The following is an 18,759-nucleotide window of genomic DNA, read 5'->3' as shown; positions in this document are numbered from 1 at the left end:
CCCACTTATGGACCAAAAACCATATCTCAGGAAGTACTCAACCGATTTCAATGAAATTCGGTATATAATATTTTCTTAACATGTACCAAATATGGGTGAAATCGGATCACAACCACGCCTGAAGTCTCGATTATCACTTTATCATGCGAGAGTATAAAATGTTCGGTGACACCTGAACTTAGCCCTTCCTTACTTGTTATTTTGTCTCGATGCGTCTCTGCCTGGTGAGCTCATCTGCTTTAGGTAGAGTTTCGAATAATTCCGCCGTGACCCCAGGCCAGTTTAAAAGTAGCTTAGCTACAGCTTGTGAGGTCATGCATTCCCTGACTAACTTTGAGCTCGCTGACAGTGAGTAATTCCCAAAAGAAGTCGCATTTTATAACTCGTATCACTGCCATTTTCTACTCCAATCTCCTTCTTGAGCTTCCATCCATCGATGAAAAAACTCTTTGCTCCTCTCTAGGGACACCTTCCWATATACTTATTCTCCTAACCCAAACATTATGTCTCTCAGTATACTACCCCAGATGTGCAGGTTCATAGGTATCTCCAGGTTCATAAGTCTTCAACAGTAACGAGGAGCGGCTAATGGCCAGAAATTCTTGGCAATAACATGAGAGCTCTTTCCGACCTTCGAGAAGAACGCCAGTACAGTATGAATCTGGTGTCAAATTTAATTTGACACTAATCATTTTCAGAGTATTTTATTTGGATTTGTCCTAAGTTCTTTTAAAAACAAAATTACAACCATTTTCCTTTTGACATAACGAAAACGCAGTTCAATTATGAACCACCTTGTATTTATAACAATCATACAAAGTAAAAAGTATATATGTATGTAWGTACAATTAGTATATAAGTAGACTGCTTTTTTAGCTGACTTGTATGTTTGGCAATATTGAAAGGCCTTCGCTTTGTGGTATAGCTTCAGTCCAAAATGTTACCCGTTTTTGTTTTCTGGCTGGAGCATATAATATGTTGAGCAAAGAAAAGAAGAAAAAGGTTGTGCGTGTTATGCATGAGAAAGAGTATTTTATAATTTATTTGCTTAATTAAAGCTTTAAAATTAAATTATGTTTACTTACATACGCAATGATGCATTTGAAGTGCGTTAAGGAGCTTTGAAAGAATTACTCATGAAAATTTCTAAAAAATGTACCTTTATATCTACGTATACATACACATACTTACACAAATAAGCTTATTCTGAGCTCCTTTAAAAAGCAGAATGTTATTTAAAAACCGTGCCATTTAATTATAAAAAACGGGAGTCTTTAAGATGTTAAAATGAAATATGAAATAACCACAGTCTTTGTAAAAATTTAAGCCAACATTTCTTGTGACCAATATAAATTTAGACAAGCGTTTAATATATATTCACATGAGCTCGGTGGGATATATAATATATAAATATAAGCTTCTAAGTGTTTATGCCTTGATCTTGTAAACGTTGGACAATTAAAAAGGAAGTATTGTGGTGTTTATATCTCCTCTTCCTACATACATCTTCTGCAGCTGACATCTGGTAATATTCTCAACCACACAGCACGGATGCTGATGAGACATGGCTCTTTACAACTCCCACATCCAGGAAGAAGCCAGCCATACTGTAGGAGAAAGCCCTCGGATCTCTTACGACTGGTTGTGAGCCAAAAGGAACTTCGACAGCGCAGAAGCATAAGAGGGGAGAAGAACGCAAACTCTTTCCCATTCCACTGATAGCGGGGCTAGAGTGCCTCGTCAACTTTGCAGTTACCTGCGATGCCGCTATTGCCTGAAAAACACTTTAACAATGAGGAAGTATGAAGATGAAGTTAATGGAGAGTTTCCGACAAAATATTCCTTTCTAGCGAAAACAAAAAAAAAAATATCACAACGTCAGACCACATTCGATAATATTTATTATCGATAATTTTTTTCTAAATCTAAAATATTGTACGTAATTATCGACAGTTTAACAGATTTTTTATTGTGTATGTGTGTTGTGTAGAAAAATTTCGATAAATTGCAAAAATATCGAAATTTGTATACTTTTGAAAGTATCAAAATTACTCACTAATAATTGTTCCAAGTAAAGCTTGTGATGACAGTAAAAAAAAATAATATTGGTTCATCTCTTATTATAACTCCGAACCACATTCGATAGTATTATCGATAATTCTTAGCAAACTCTTAAAAAGTTAACGTGGTTAGCAAAAGCTTAATAATGTTTATACTATTATGGGTAGTTTTCTGGGATTGTTGAMAAATATCGAGAATTTTTAAAAAATTTAAACTTAATTTTTTAATAATTTAAATTTTAATATATCGATAATTTATAATGATGAATTTTAAAAAATCAATTATTTATAAACACACTGATAACTTATAAAATTATCGATAAAATTAAAAATATCGATAWTTTATAAAAATTACTGTCGACAGTTTAACAGTTTAGTGGTATGGATATTTATCTTGGACTTAGAAAGTGTTCTTCTCTATATAGAAAATTATCGATAATTTGTAAAAATATCAAAACTTTGTACTATGAAATGATGAAAATTCTTAATCACTTATTTTTTTACAAAATTATAACGCTGTGATGACAGTAAGTTTTCGTGCGAAAACAAATCTTGGTTTGACTCTTATCATAACGACCGACCAAATATTATAATATTAAATACCGATTAATTCTAACATACTCCAAAGAACGTGAATATCGAGAGTTTAATCGTGTTTGTATAGTGATATGGATAGTTTTACGGTACTACAGAAAAATATCGTTAATTTATAAAATATGGATAAATTTTTRAATATCGATAATTCATGAAATATATCGATACATTTTAAAAGTATTGAAAATTGTATACTCTTGAAAGTATCAAAAATATTTATCAATGATGACACTAAAAAAGAAATTGTAKTTATCGATAGTTCGATAATTTAAACGTTGAAAATATTTGATAGGAATAAAAATGCTCCATGCGCATCCACAACGTCTATGGTTGACACAAAAGGTGACAAGCAAAAGTGAAAGTCATTAATCAAACAAATTAACCCATAACTCAAATTCACAGCTACTAAATGGAAATTACTCAAAAACAATTACAAAAAAATATGCAAACTGTACACACAATTATTACCACAAATATAATTAAATAATGCCACATAAACATAAATTTTTTCATTCCATTACTACAACCTTAGTTGGCCTTCAAGTAACACAAGGAACGCTTTTGGACTGACGGCGGAAATTTTTGATAAGCAAATAAATCAAAATCACCGCCAGACACGCACAGCAGTGCAAAAAGAACGGTAGTTTTTGAGTAAAATGTGGTAAATCGTAAAGGATATTAATTAGGCGATTAGTTGAGTAARTATTTGTAGTAAAATATTGGGGTCTTATAAACACATGCCCTCACGCCATATTTTTTTGTTAAAATTACAAAAGTTGCGCCTTTGTTAAGGTCCTTTATGCATGTATATAAATGCACACCTATACATATATACAATATATATGTACCGTTGTGTGTACTCTTTTTGGTCGTAGCCAGTCAATAAATTCTCATGCAAAGAAATAAATCAAATCATCTGCAATACGCTTTTGGCTCCATTGTAGTCGAGCGTTTCGCAACACTATGCTTTCTCTGAATGCGAGCAGTGAGCCACAGGATAATAGCTTGTTTAGTTGTTGCTGGCAAGATAACAAAGGCGAAATCGGAAGGTTTTCCATTGTGCTCTTCGCCGTTTGCCGCTCTTTATAGATCATTAGAACAATGGTGGAAATAGACAAGAGTTAAATGAACAATAAATAATGGAACAAACAAAGGAGCGACAACTCAAATTCGACGGCGTTTGTAAAACTAACAGATTTAAGGTGTGGCTGGAGCAGCGGTTGTTTATACACAACTCACATGCGAGTGTTTGTGTGGGCGTCTAACTAAAATGATTTCTTTTGTGCTTAATAAGGGTATATAAGGCTTGTTGTGTGATATTTTTTTTTATTATTTTTTCGATGTTTGGAATTTCCGTTTAAGTTTTCTTAATATGTCAAATTTAATGACGAAAATTACACTTAAATTTTAATAAGGTTATGATTTTGGTTGGGAAGGATGATGTCCAGCTTCTCCTATTTTTTGTTGAAGACGCCGSAGAGGCTTATGGATCTGCACATCGGTGGCAAAATATGCCTGATGCTGCTGCTGCTGGTTTGGCGTTCCCGCCACTGTCGGCTCTAAGTTTTTTTATTCAGCCAAGRACTKRCAAACCGGCAGCAGYCGCATCAGGCATATTTTATACAGCCACAACAACAACCTGAGAGRTCAATAGAAACACGCCGCAAGGTGGGGTTCTGTCTCCTTTACTTTGGATCTTAGATGCACATGACCGATTGAAAGAGCCCGTGTGACGAGACTGTCAGGTGTTAGCATAAGCTCTCATGGTTAAGGGTAAAATTTCTGGACACCGTATACCAATAACCATAAAGCAACCTGTATGTGGTAGATAGMTGGGTGGATCGATAAGGCTTTGGTTTCAATTTAAATAAAACTAATTTGGCTTTATTTACCTGTGATATAAAGTTCCGCATGCAATCCTCCCCTCATTCGGGGATCTTGGCTTCACTCTGTCGTAAAAATTTATTACTTGGACATCATTATTGATAGATAGCTTTCTTGGAAACCCAATCTTGAGGAGATGGCGATGAAAGCATTGGTTGCTTTGCATTACTAAAGGAAATATTGGAAAGTCATGAGGTCTCTTTACTCTTCGACTTTATGTAATTGCATTTCGGTATATGTCTGGTGGATGAGTCTCCAAGAATGCCACTTAATGCCATTCTTCTTATAGCAGCTGTGGACATAACCGGCAGATACATTGCAGCGACGGTTGCTGTCATATTCCGGGAAACTAAACACTTTAAGCGTCTGACCAAAATACTCTCACACTTCGACCATACGAAAGACTTTTGACCCAAATTTGAATATAAAAGGCTAGAAAGGCATCCTAACTGAACACTGTCCCATTGGCACTCACGCGGTGAGGCAAAATATTTTGTARGACGCATCTCGTCAATGAAGAGGATGAGGTAGAAACAAGTGCACAGTTTCTTTTGCACTGTCCAGCTTTCGCTAGACTAAGGTTGAAGCATCTCGGCTACCAAACTTTCTACGTACCCGGCGAATTAGCAGGAATCACTATTCGCCACCTCAATAAGTTTGTGGAAGGCTTGTCTATATGTGATGAATTTTTTGCAATGATTATTAAGCTCGAGTTTGGCAAAAAACKCACGAAGAMYCAATGCAGYATGCAAMGGTACGATATCGTGTTGCAAAAACCAAWAGTTGTCGGCCCATAACTCCGGCTTCTTTTTACGAATAGCTTCTSGYAAACGGCGCATAACTTTAAAATTGCATTTTTGTTGACAATTTCGTCGGTCAGAAGATATTCGAAGTCACTACAACTCRATAATCGAAGACAACTRTCAGCATTGCCGTGATTTTTGGCCTGCTTTGATGTGGTTTTTTCGGCTTCGACWCAGCCTTTCCACGATATTCACCGATTTATCGGCTGTTTCAGGGCCGTAAGCATAGATCCAAGACTTATCGCCAGTAATAACATGATTCCTGACACCCTGGTAGTCCTATTTATGCGTAAAAACTTGAATCTTTAATAAACTCGAGCTTGTGACGCAACCTTGAACGTATAGTCAGCCCTCTGCACTGCTGTAGCAATAGCGGAATTCCGACCAATTTGCTCTAGTAAGAAAATATTTATAATGAAACAAACGCAATTGCGCGGCTGCCGATACAAAGCGTGGCCACACAAATACCAATAACTAATGAGCGGAAGTGCCACAGCCTGCAGGCTGTGCCGACTTCCTGCTGCCTAAAAACCGCAACACAACTAATGTGGTGGGGGAGCTTGATTTTTAATGTAACCCACTTCGTACGCGCCTAAACGGYCATGTGGGCGGTGGCGAGTGACGGCAGCACGTTTTATGCACACGCAGCCATTGAATTGCTGCAGCAAATTGCTTGCTAGTGGTGAAAACAGCAACAAGTATGTTGTTGTTGCTATTGCAGCGACATGGAATTCGATGTAATTAAACTGCACGAGCCACACACGCGTCGACCTTATTGCTACACAACAGCGAGCCAACTAATAAGCGCCGAAAATTGCTTGTAAAGCCGAGAGAACAACACACATATGGATGCGTATCTGTGTGTGTGTGTGTGTGTGTGTAAAATGATGTGCCTCTGTATGTGTGTGGCTGGCATTCTGCCATGTGCTGACCATAAGTTGTCGGATTTTACAGCGTGGGTTGGCAGTTTTAGCGCTGCGCTTGGCTACCAACTCAGCAACGTACTAATTTGGCAAGTGCGCACCAGCTGGTGGATCCTTTAATGCACTGCCGAATTGTTGCGAACTGTCGTTGGCGACAGCCATAAAAGCCCGCAAAAGTGTCTGGTATAAAAGGATTTTCTTTGTTGAATCGCCCGCTCTGCCGACGCGCTGCTGTAATGCGCCACAGCTTACATTAATTTTCGTTAGCGCGAAAGCACGCGCTGGCTCAACGGCGTTGTGTGGTTTTAATTGAGCCACTATTGTTTGTCGGCCACGCACCCGCGCACACTTTACCCCCTCTCTTTTCTAATGCGCGGTGGTTTTAGTCTGTTTGTGTGTGTGTGTTTGCTTTGTTTGGCGCTTTTGTTGTTGTGTCCATATGAAATGTTCATTTGCGCTTAAAATGTCGCATTTGCGCCGCCTCATGGCTTTCAGCCCCCAAAAAGTCGAACCGAAGCGCTGCCCTCGCAATTAAACCCAGGCACGCGCAGTCATATTTTTGSTGYTGTTGTTGTTGTTACAAAGAATGAATAACTAAATATTTGGCGTTTTGTTGGTWATTAGTGTGACATTTGTTATTGTTATGGTGGCGTTGTTGATATTATCGCCATAACGGCACATTTATCTAAGTGCTTCTATTGTGAACTCGAGCAGGTTAAAGCTCGGTGACATGCAAGTGGGGTTAATTTGTTTAATGCCAGCGTGRAGCTTGTTCATACTCGTATGTGGATCGAAAATAGTTCTTTGATTGGCTAATGATAAAGGGTGATAAAGTTGGCAGTTCTTGAATGCTTGTTTACGTACCCATTGAGCCAGAAATGAGCCTCAGTGCTGAATAAAATTTAGCCCGAAAATGTCGGATCTTCTTGGAACCCATAGAGCGAAGCGATGTCACTTGGGAAGATCGAGCGGTTTCRGTTCTTGAACAAGCCGTACTTTGTATGCTTTCAATTCAAGAACTTGACGTAAAATGCGGCCAGTCGCTCCATACGTCAGTCCGAGTTGYTGCGAACGGCGTCGAATCGACTCTACACGTTCTTCCTGTACGCTCTCAGCTGCGTCTTTAGTGCGTGCTTGATCTGGTCTATTCGGTCGTATATTATCCAATAATGAATGCTCGGCCTCAAGATGGGTGCTGGTGTTGGGAATAGTACGCTCAATAGGCCGATGACATTGACCAAAAGTTARGSGAAGTGCGCGAAATAYATTCKTTACAAAACGTGARTTTTCGTAATAAAGTTGAACGAGTTGTAAACGTTGTTCATGCGTAAGTCTTTCCATGATWAAATGCCAAACAATATTGAACAAAAACAACATGACTTCTTAACATGACTCATGCGTGAGAGACAGAAAAAAAGGCTATTGAAAAAAGTATTTCTATTTCGATCACGCCTTACATTATCGTTGTGTATTCTTGTAGCCGATTCTAGTATTTGGAAGTTGAAAATCTCGCAGTGGCGGCGGCGAAATTTGACTCAGGGRGTCTGGGATCGGATCGTTTGGATCATGTAGTCACCAAACTAGTGTCTTGGAGTTGTGGATGGGTCGAAACCGTTGGAGATGAGGTACAGTGAGCTTCTTTAGAAATAGTTCAAAGATTGGGGGGAAGATAGTTGGTAGAGTATATTGTCGGGAACTCTCTATTAACTTCAGGTTCAGACTTCTTGACTATTGCGTTTTCCGAGCCGAGGTTGCTGCCTCTTAAATTGTGGTTGGTTTACAGCTCCGGAGTATAGCCTTGATCTCAACAACCCTACATTCAGGGTTTCTTAAGGATTGACTACTCTCGCTCTCAAGAACAGCGGGTCAATTTGTGATAAGACTAATACGGGTGACAAGCCACATTGGAAACGGGAACAACTGCAAAGTTAATGAACTTAGAAGGAAGGCTATCCTAGTTACGCTATGAGTAGAAAAAGAAGGGATCGGTGCACCACTGTTCGCGTGTTTGCTGCTACCGCATAGCTGGGCTTCGCGGGTCACCAACGGTTTATGCTCTACAAGAACTTTTTGGTCGATCATAAGAGACTCTGTGAGCTCTTCGCACTTTCACTTTTTTCTAACAGGCCCTAGCGTTAACCATGCTGTAGGGTTAARAACTTTACCGGTCACCAGATGTGTTGATATGTTGTATGACAGTGGACGAGGTGGGCTATGGGCCTACCAGATTAACCTAGCCTATAGGATATAATAATTCCGTTGTAATTAGCGGAATAAGTCACCTAAGGACTACTGTAAATGCTTAGAAATATATTTTCTATTTTAAGCGTCCTTAGCAAAGAAACCAAGCCACAATTTGTAGGCACGAACTTGCATTATTTTGAGCTAAATCAGAAATAAATAAGGCTATCTCATTACAAAATGAGTTCTACGCCAAGTTTTCAAGTGGATACACTGTGCAAGCGACTAAGCAAGTGTTCCGTAGCTAAAATTACTCGCTTAGATTGACTGCATACGCGTCAGAGGTGCACAAGCCAGTGCCATACGCAGCTAATGAGCTACTCCGAGTGCTACAAAGAAGCAAAAARGCAGCTTACGAAGGTGTTAAGTAGCAAACAAATGTGTGTGCTATTTTTATAAACACTTTGAGGTATGATTACCCAGTATATAAGGTATGTTTATGGTATTTATAAGGTATATATAAGGTATGTATATGGTATTTATAAGGTATATATAAGGTATGTATATGGTATTTATGAGGTATATATAAGATATGTATATGGTATTTATAAGGTATATATTGGGTATGTACTCAGTACAATTCTTGCTGCTTAATGTCTGACAGTTTCACCCACACTCCACTGCTCTCCAGTGCTCTCTAATGCTTTCTACACGCGCTAGCATCGCCGATTTGAGTGTAAATGCCAGTTCATGTGCCGCTGTCATAGGCGCTGGCTGTCATTGTCACTTCCACTTTTGCCGCCACTTCCACAGTGACACTTCAAAGACTTGACGGCGTTGCCGCTGACACTTCCGCCGCCAACACCATTGCATGTCGAGTGCGCCAACTGACAGCAAATGCAAATTTATAGCAATGCAACGGAGAAACCGAGAACAACAAGCAACAGCAATTAGTTTAATAGTTATGGCAGTAGTAGACAACAACTGCAACAATAGCAATAAATTGTTTGACAAGTCGAATATTTTTGGCTGCATGGTGTGGTGTGGCGTGCGGCAAGCCGCTGGTGTTGACAACTTCGCGCAAAAGTACAGCAAATTTTGGGCTAAAATTACGCGCTAGAAAAGTTAAAGTACTCAGGCAAGTACTGGCAAGCGTGGGAGCGGGTGAAGAGGCCTACACAGCGACACTGAAAAGTCAGTTATTAAGACAAACTAGGCGAAATGCTAAAACAACAGTTACAACTTGTAGCTTTGAGACTTCTTTACACACATACAATCTACTTCTTGCCTCGTGGGCTGCCCGATGCCACTGCTGACTGGTGCCTGGTGCCTGGTGACTGGTGCCTGGTGCGCTCGTGGCACTAGGCTTTGCATTCATTTTTAATTTGTTGGCGTCGCTGCCGTTTGACTTCAACTATTTGCAAGCTCGGCAGCAAGCAAGTGACACATAAAGCGGCAGTCGTGTGTGTATGTGTGTGAAGTGTGTCAGAGTTCAAATGTTTTTGCTTTGCTTTGTGTGTCGCATAACTGTACATATTGCCAGTAGAAATACAAGCGCATGTAGAAAAAAAAAAAACAAATTCTACAAGCCACCCGAGCCGCCCTGAATAAAAGTAAGAAAGCACTTGTCAACTGTTAGGGCGAAAACTTTGCCCATTTTGAAGTTTTSAATGCAAAAAGTTTGGCAGATACACGAGAGTGTAAATGTATRTGTATGTATGTATGTATATCTATATACATATGTACGAAATATGTGTGTGACCTGTCATCAAGCTTTTGGAGTTTGGTAGAGCGCCCTTTGCTGACAGKGTTTATTTCGGATTCTCCTTCAAACTTCAACTTTCGCTCAAGCTAACAACAATAGTGACGGCACAAGAAGCTCTGTTATAGATACAGTGCGGTATATGTGAACCGTAGACATTATTATATAACATAGTTTAAGACTCAATTTATTTAAAACAAGAAAAAAAAAACGGTAAGTTAGGTTGCACCTAAGCTAGAATACGCTTCACAAATAAAAAAGCCTTCCATAGAAGAACTGGGTTCTAAACGGTTAGTTTGTATGACAGCTATATGATACAGTAGTCAGAGARTGGTGGCAAAAAAATGACAAATGTGTAGCGTCTTAGAGACAATACTCACATTATGTAAAATTTCAGTTTGATATCTCAAAAACTGAGGGACCARATCCCGAATACATATGATTAGCTCTATGAGACCATAGTCAACTCCCTTATTGTTGTATGGAGTCTTTTTGTGGTGGGGGGTCTAGAAGAAGTCACACTAGCARAGAAACTCGAAAGCACTCATTACCAAGTGTGATGCAGTAAGTTCCAATCCAATTATGACACTTAACGCCATCTTGCACATACTGATCCTAGAAATCGTCCGAAAGTGCCTGGCAGCGAAAGTTGCTAACAGACTCAGAGAATCTGGATTTCTAAAAGAACACGTTCTTAAGCACTCGGAATTCCTGACTCACTTCGACTTCATACCGGATCACTTGGATCATGGAGTCGCCAAATCGAACTCTGGCTGCTTTTTCTCTGTCCATACACTGGCGAGGGAGTTGTGGGTGGGAAAAAGCTGTGAGGAGACGGACAGTGAGCTTCTTTAGGAATGGGTTAAAGTTTGGTGGGGAAAGTTGGTGGAGGAGTTGGCTGTCAGAAACTCTCTACCAACACCAATTTCAGATTTCCTAATTATAGTACTGTTTTCCAGGCCGAGGTTGAAGCCATTAAGGCAGTGCAGCTTCCTTCAGAGAAGTAACCATCCACTCAGATAGCAGAACGGCGATACTAGACTTGAACTCATTAACAGTGCGTTCAGGGCTGGTCAAGAAATGCCTAATCTCGCTGCCAATAGCATCGAGTGTCTTTGTGATAAGACTGGTATGGGTACCAGGCCACAGTGGATTCGCAGGAAATTGTGAAGGTGATAAGCTAGAAAGAAAAGACATCCTATAACCACTATCAGTAGAATGGGAGTGGATCGGTGCTCCTCTCTCCTTCTGTGTTGTACTTCTAGATAGCTGGCCTACACAGAAACTTGGCCAGCGCTTGGTCACCATCGGTATATGTGCTTTCCCAAAAGTTTCTTGGCCTAAGATCGATTGAAAAAGGTCTAGTGATCTCTATGATTCAATAAGGTCTATGTGCGATCTTTGTTCAGCCATCTGACCTATCCTAACCTAACCTATATACATATATTATAAAGACGCTAACTTTTCTACTCTTCTTACAACGAACAGATATTTGTGTTGTGATTAAAGAGCTTTTTGCCGAGGCCAACTTTGGAAAATTTCAACAAAAAAAAAAAAAAAAAAAAAAAAAAAAAAAAAAAAAATTTCAAAAAAAAAAAAAAAAAAAAAAAAAAAAAAAAAAAAACCTTTTTTATATGTGTTAAAATAGTTGGAGCATCCTGTGGTCAGGTATATCAAGCTATGAGAAGACCGTTTGAGTAATGAAACACAGTTTGTTAAACATTTTCCTTTTCTTCTGTAGGCTATATATTAATCGAATACCAGTCTACCCTTTCTACCCCATACGCGTTGAGAACTATATGGTCTTTATCTAACATAGTTGAATGGATTAATAGTTTGCGGCTTTAATGACTAGATCTTTTCATAACAAATACCAGCATAAGTGAACATAATTTTGGATGTCTTAAACCAAACACTAAAGAACGTATACGTTCGGTTAAGAAACAGCAAGGAGTCTCTAAGCAAGTTCCTGCAGCGAAGCATACGCAGAAATCTTTTTTGCATTCGTCTGCTTGGAGCGGAACCGCCTCTAAGAAGCATCAAGGGGACCATCCTAGACTACGTCGACGATACTGAATACCTTACCGTCGAGACTACGAGTGTACCTAACTTTAGGTAAGCACGGACTGCCCCGCAGCGCGATGTTCACCGACTTACTTCCATTGAGTTATGTACTTGGAGCTCAAGCACCACGCACAGCAGTCGCTGAGCTCGATTTACATTGCGAACCTACTCTTATCCTACCGCCACTTCTTTCCTGATACCGCAGTAGGCTAAACTGCTGMATATGCAGAATCGACCACGATATATCGAACATATGTCTGGTATGCTATGAGTCCCCGAATGATTCTAATCATCAACTCTATGTATTCCCTATGTAATCGGCGGCTCTAGTAGCCCTTTCTAATGGTCCGCCCCCATGAAAACACGCGTAATGTGAATGGATTTAAACTGGGGTCTTTCCTTCTAAACAGATAACAAAAAGAGAGGAATGTGCTCAGGTTTGAAGACTTCACAGGAGAAGAACTTTACTTGAGTCCGACCTCATCAAAACACTCGTAATGCAAATGGAATTTAACTGTGGTCTTTCCACTAAGTAGGACACATACCGCAAATAACAACAGAAGAAGAGAGGAATGCGGTCTGCTTTGAAAGAAGAAGTTGACTACATACTCGTAGTGCCGACGTAAGTAGTTTTCCATTAAAGTATTAGGCTGGAAGAGCTAGAACGAGCCGCATACTCTATTTTCGATTTCCGTTGTGCATCCGCGTTCAAATATATACCTCTACGATAACGCTGTAAGCACCGAACAATGAAAGCACACTCTTTTTCACTTCAAATGAAGAAAGAAATTTATTTTATTCCATAAATTAAAGTATATTAATAACAGCCGCWCAACRATTTGCTTTACAAATRTCCTCCCGTTTGCTCCACTTCCGCCCCTGCTAAATGTAGACTACTCCAATTTAGCCAAAATATCCGCTTCACGATAGAGCACATACTCTTTTTGGTCCTCCATGTCGACGCGTGTGCCGCCGTATTTCGGCAASAGCACACGATCGCCCTCCTTCACGCCCATCGGTATATAATTGCCGCTTTGTGGGTTACGCGAACCGGGACCGACGGCCACAACAGTACCCTCAACCATACGTTCCACACCCTTCTCCGTGAGCACAATGCCMCCTTTGGTGACGTTGGCTGCCTCAGCGCGTCGCACCAAAATGCGATCCAACGTGGGAATGACGCGTTTTATAAGCGAAGTCATAGAATGACGTTACCCGTGTAGTACTTGCGCGTTATTTTCGACGAAAATTAATATTTTGTTTAATTGCAATATATTTTCGAATTAAAAATTTTTTGCTGCTGACAAGTGTCAAACAAGAAATTGTTTTRAAAATTTTTTCACAGACAGCGAAACGCTTTTGTGCTCAATGCAAGCACAGTGGTTGTGAAGGGTTTGCGTGGCAGTCAAGAACTTACTATAGACACAAATATATWCATATACATTTATGTACATATGTGTATTTAATATGTGTTTGTGTTGTGTTTGTGTTTTGCTAAACTGTTATTGCTTAATATGCTAAGCCATTGTTGTGCGTCTACAAAGGCTAATGCTGGCGTATGGGTGCGCTATGGCGTATACGCAACCCACAAATTGCTTCTAGCATGCGGGGATTGCCGCTGACGGCAGCAACCAAGCGAAATTGTTAACACAGTTAATACGTAATGCAATTTTCAAGCATAATTAAACTTGATTGAAGGCAAACTTCCTTATACATACATATGTATATGTGTGTGTAAGTGTATTGTATATCTGTTACATGCTTACCATAAACTTGAAAGGCAATATTAATGTTRTGTTTTCATATTTTAACCGTTATTGTGACAGGAATTTTTGATTTTTGGGTTAAAATTACAAGCTATATATAAAATACCATTCACACATGCATTTTTATAACCTWGAAGGATATAAAAAGACTTTAATCKTGATTTTGATCGGTCAGTTTGTATGGTAGCTATATGCTATAGCGATCCRATCTAGACAATATGTTCCATAAAATGTAGTGTTGCTTTGGATTTTATTCTATGTTCAATTTCGTRAAGATATCTCAACAAATAAAAAAGTTTTACATACAAGTATCTGATTTGGATCGTTCAGTTTGTATGASAGCTATATGCYATAGTGATCCGATCGAAGCARTATGTCTTAAAAAATAAAGCTTTGTCTTGYACAAGAATCTGTGCAAAACTTCATGAAGATATCTCATCAAATAAAAAATTGTTCATACAATCTAATTTGAATCGATCGGTTTGTATGGCAACTACATGCTATAGTGAAACAATCTAATCAATTTTTCGAAAAAATCTATCTTTGCCTTGGATAATAATCTGTGCCAAATTTCATGAAGATATCTCAACAAATAAAAAGTTGTACATACAAGTATCTGATTTGTATAATTCAGYTTGTATGGCAACTATATGCTTTAGTGATCTGATATCAGCGATTCTGCCAAATGAGTTACTTTTTGGAAAGAAAAGAACGTGTGCAGAATTTCAGAACGATATCTCTAAAACTGAGGGCGTGGTTTGTGTGTATACAGACGTGCTGACGGTCATAGCTAAATCGACTCCGTTCATGTCGCTGAAGATTTATATTATATATTTATACACCCGTACTAAGTATTTATTTTATATATTTACTAYCACCACTGTTTATCGTTTTGTAGTYTAACTTCATTTTATTTTCAATAATTTCCCTCATCTTTACAAGCTTTTCACAATTTCTTTCGTCGTGAAGTTCGAGAGATAAATAGTTTGTGTTCTTCAACTCCACCAAATTGTTGCATTGATTAAACTTTTTCTATTATGATCAAATTGCCTACTAACTAAATTTTTATGTCAATATAAAAGAAGAAAAGACAGACCRAAGGGACACTTTTGACCATGGCCCACCACATGCGAGCTTGATTACATGCTTTACCGCCTATTTGCCGCAAAACTTTTATCGTACGACTACTGTTATCCTCCATTACTCTGTATATTAACCAAAACATTCTTAAACTTCTTGCAGCACAACTCGACATACATATAAAATTTTTCTTGTGAAAAGCATGGCGCCACCTACCTTTGTCATTGGGATCGAATTCAGCCTCYAATTCAGCTTTGGTTGGCTCCGCCGCTGCGGCTGCGGCTGCAGCTGCCGCCGACGCAGCAACGGTTTTGCTATGATCAATTTTGTTAGCAGATGCAGCGTTGGCGCTAGCGGTGGGGGTGGATTTAGTTTCGCTCTTCTTCATGGTGTTTCTTACTTTGTGTCCTCGAAAAACGGCTTGGATTTTAGTGGCGGCTTTGGCTGCAAATACAAGAAAAACAAAACAGGCATAAAAGAATGTACCGAAAAAGTTAAAATTTTTATAAGGTRAAATGCAAAGAAGAATGTGTAATGGCAAATAACTTTTTGAGCACTATTTTTACATAAACATTAGGTTGGTACCAAAAAAAAATTTTATTTTAGACTGAAAATTTATTTAATATTTAAATTTTTAAATTTKTACTACAATGGCAAATAACTTTTTTAACACTATTTCTGCATAAATATTAGGGTGTCACCAAATTTTTTTTTTATTTTCTGAAATTTTTTTTTGGGTCCTAAAGGTCGGTTATACATATATACACACATATATGCATGCGATGGTAAGTGGTAATTTATTTGTATATTTAGTAGGGTAGGTCAGAAGCAAAAAATTTTTGTTTTTTAAACTTCTACAATAACGGTAAATAACTTTGTTTTTAAAACTATTTTCATATAAACATTTGGGTGGCACAAAAATATTTTTTTTACTTCGAAAATTTATTTCACTCTCAAAAAGGCGATTCTATAAATGTGGTAAGTGACAATTTATGTGAATAAGCGAGCATTATATAAAGTAGGGTGGGTTGAAATAAAAAAATATATATATACTCGTATTTTTTAATTTATACTACAACGGCAAAAAATTTTTTTTACCACTATTTTCTCAAAAATATTAGGGTGATGCAAACAAAAAAAATTATGTTCAGAAAATTTATTTGAGTTCTAAAGAGGCTTAAGGTGGTAAGTGAAAATTTTTTTGCATAAGCGGACACTATATAAATTAGGGTGGGTCAAAACAAAATTTTTTTTATTATTATTTTTTGAATTATATAAGGGTGGCACAATTTTTTGTATACTCTAAAAATTTATTTGAGTCCAAAAGGGGTGGTTTTGTAATTATTATCATACTATGGTAATTTATTTGTACAAGTGGGCCACTATATTTAGTAGGGTGGGTCAAAAGAAAAAATTATTATTTTTTTACTAATACTCTGAAAAATTGGCAAAATATTCCTACCAGTATGGGCATTTATTATTAATAGGGAAGTCCTCCGCTCTTTAGCTTCCTATTTTTCCTATTATTGGAAGTTTYAGTATCTACTATTTAATAACTCTTGAATAGTGAGGTCACAAAAAAAAATTATTAGACTATTTTTGTAGAGAATGCAATTTCTTTCAAATATAATAATAATTTAAATAGCTGATAGTGACTATACATTTTTTCCAGTAATAAGGAATAATAGGAAATAGAAATATAGTGGGTCTTCTTATTAATATTAAAAGACGTTACTTGGTTAAATTTTTTAAAGTTGCCTACCAACTATTTTTTCGAAGTATAAAAAAAAGAAAATTTGTCCCACCCTAATTTTTATATATGTATGTATGTATGTGAGGTTACAGTGTAAATTGAAATTTTTTTTAAAGTCGCCAACTGACTATGTTTTCAAAGTATAAAAAGAAAAAAAAAAGTTTTTTTGTCCCTCCCTAATGTATATATATTTATATACATGTGTTAAAAGTATAAATGAAAAGTTTTTACAGCAAACTACTAACAATTTATTTTGCAAATAAATAAAAAAAATTTGTGTGCTCCCACCTTAATTAATATACATATGTATGCATACAACATAAAAATTATAAAATGAGAAATTTTTTTAAGTTGCCCACTAACTATTTTTTCAAAGTAAAAAATTACATAGAAATTTTTTTTGTCCCACCCTAATACGTTCAAAGTATAATATAAACAAAAATTTTAACCCACCCTACTTTATATATGTATACTATACATTGGCCCCTTATGCAAGTAAATTCCTTTGGCACCTATCACCTTTACAGCACCGTCGCTTTTGGCATCTTTTAGGTCGTTGTTGTGTGTATATACGAGTAGTATATCATTTCTGCTCAATMGTCTATCCATTTCACCACCAAATTCTCATGTGTTTTAATCAATTTGTAACTCACCACATATATAGTCGTAAATATATAAGCACATACACCCAAACACCTTTAGTCACCCAGCAGTAGCGCCTGACTTTAAGCCTGTCTGTTTTTAAATTATTTTCTTTTTTTTTAGCTTTTTTTTTAAAAGCTCTTCATGGCATTGTTCCGTTCCACTTTCATACTCTCATTGCAGCAATAAATTGCTTTCTCTGCCCTCACCACTTGTCGCTCATTTGGTATATTTCGCTCAATGCTTGTTTAGTGTTCTCCATAATTCAGCAGCACACCGCTAAACCACTTCATTCCCGCCCCCATGAGCCGCCATGAGCCGCCATGAGCCGCCATATAGTTTTCTATTCGTATAAGTTCCGATTGTTTGTTGGCTGTTGTGCAATTTTAATTGAATTTCTATTGATTCGCGGACGAACAAAAGAATCGATTTATGAAATTGGGTTAAGAAGCAATTGCTGGACTAATGAAAATTTCATGGCGACATTGTTGATGTGATGTGTCATCGCTATTTTTACTGACTCAGGGTTTAGCGTTGATAAAATACCTTAAACTTACAACTATTGACATTGCGAAACGAGTATACTGCGACTACAGTGGACACATATATGGAAGAGCTGAAACTTCTACGATTTTGAAATGTTTAATCTGGGTATGCATCACAAATACAATATATAAAGGAAGAAATTTTAATAAGCACCCGTGAAAGTTACAGTATACAAAACATCCGGTTTTACTTTTTTTTATTTCAAAAGTCATAGAGCTGCCTTCAGATGGATCGAAGTTGAGAGGRAGGGTAGAGGGTGGGTCATTCTAGCGTCTTTTAAGTGGAGGTAGTCATCAAGATAGTGGTATATAAGTTGCATCGAAAATCAGCCTCCTTCATAGAGTRCATTCACTCYGATAATGGAGCAGCTATACTGGCTTTGAGATCGCTGATTGTGCGCTCAAAACTAGTCAAGCAGTGSATTACTTCATTAGCAATAGCTTCAAAGCAGCGAAGTCGCGGAAAACTGCAAAACCATTGAGTTTGCTTCGATTGGGAGCGGGTCGTTGTATGATGACTTCCAGCGTTCTAGGTCCAGACCTATGTACTTCCTGTGAGCTTGGCAGCTGTCTCTTATACACATCTGCGGGTCGTTGTATGATGACTTCCAGCGTTCTAGGTCCAGACCTATGTACTTCCTGTGAGCTTGGCAGRCGCTGATCAACAACCAGARCTTGTGCGACTGCGAAATCTCTCTGGCC

General features: G+C 37.9%; 1 protein-coding gene and 1 pseudogene across 2 annotated transcripts in view; both read right to left on the bottom strand.

Moving 5' to 3' along the window:
• The window catches only part of LOC108974361 (uncharacterized transmembrane protein DDB_G0289901), a gene marked incomplete at its 3' end in the record, with an annotated part of 224,825 nt that overhangs the window by 47,096 nt on the left and 158,970 nt on the right, over positions 1 to 18,759 (bottom strand). For both annotated transcript variants that reach the window (XM_018942128.1, XM_018942136.1), the window contains 1 exon segment: positions 15,334 to 15,561. In XM_018942128.1, the coding sequence (XP_018797673.1) occupies positions 15,334 to 15,561 (228 nt within the window).
• Positions 13,071 to 13,598, bottom strand: LOC108974374 (annotated as a pseudogene).

The sequence above is a fragment of the Bactrocera latifrons genome, unplaced genomic scaffold (assembly GCF_001853355.1).
Source record: "Bactrocera latifrons isolate USDA-ARS-PBARC rearing strain unplaced genomic scaffold, ASM185335v1 scaffold_111, whole genome shotgun sequence".
NCBI classification, from domain to species: Eukaryota; Metazoa; Arthropoda; class Insecta; order Diptera; family Tephritidae; genus Bactrocera; species Bactrocera latifrons.
Note: the sequence above shows the minus strand (reverse complement) of the source record. Positions and strands in the feature narration are given on the sequence as shown.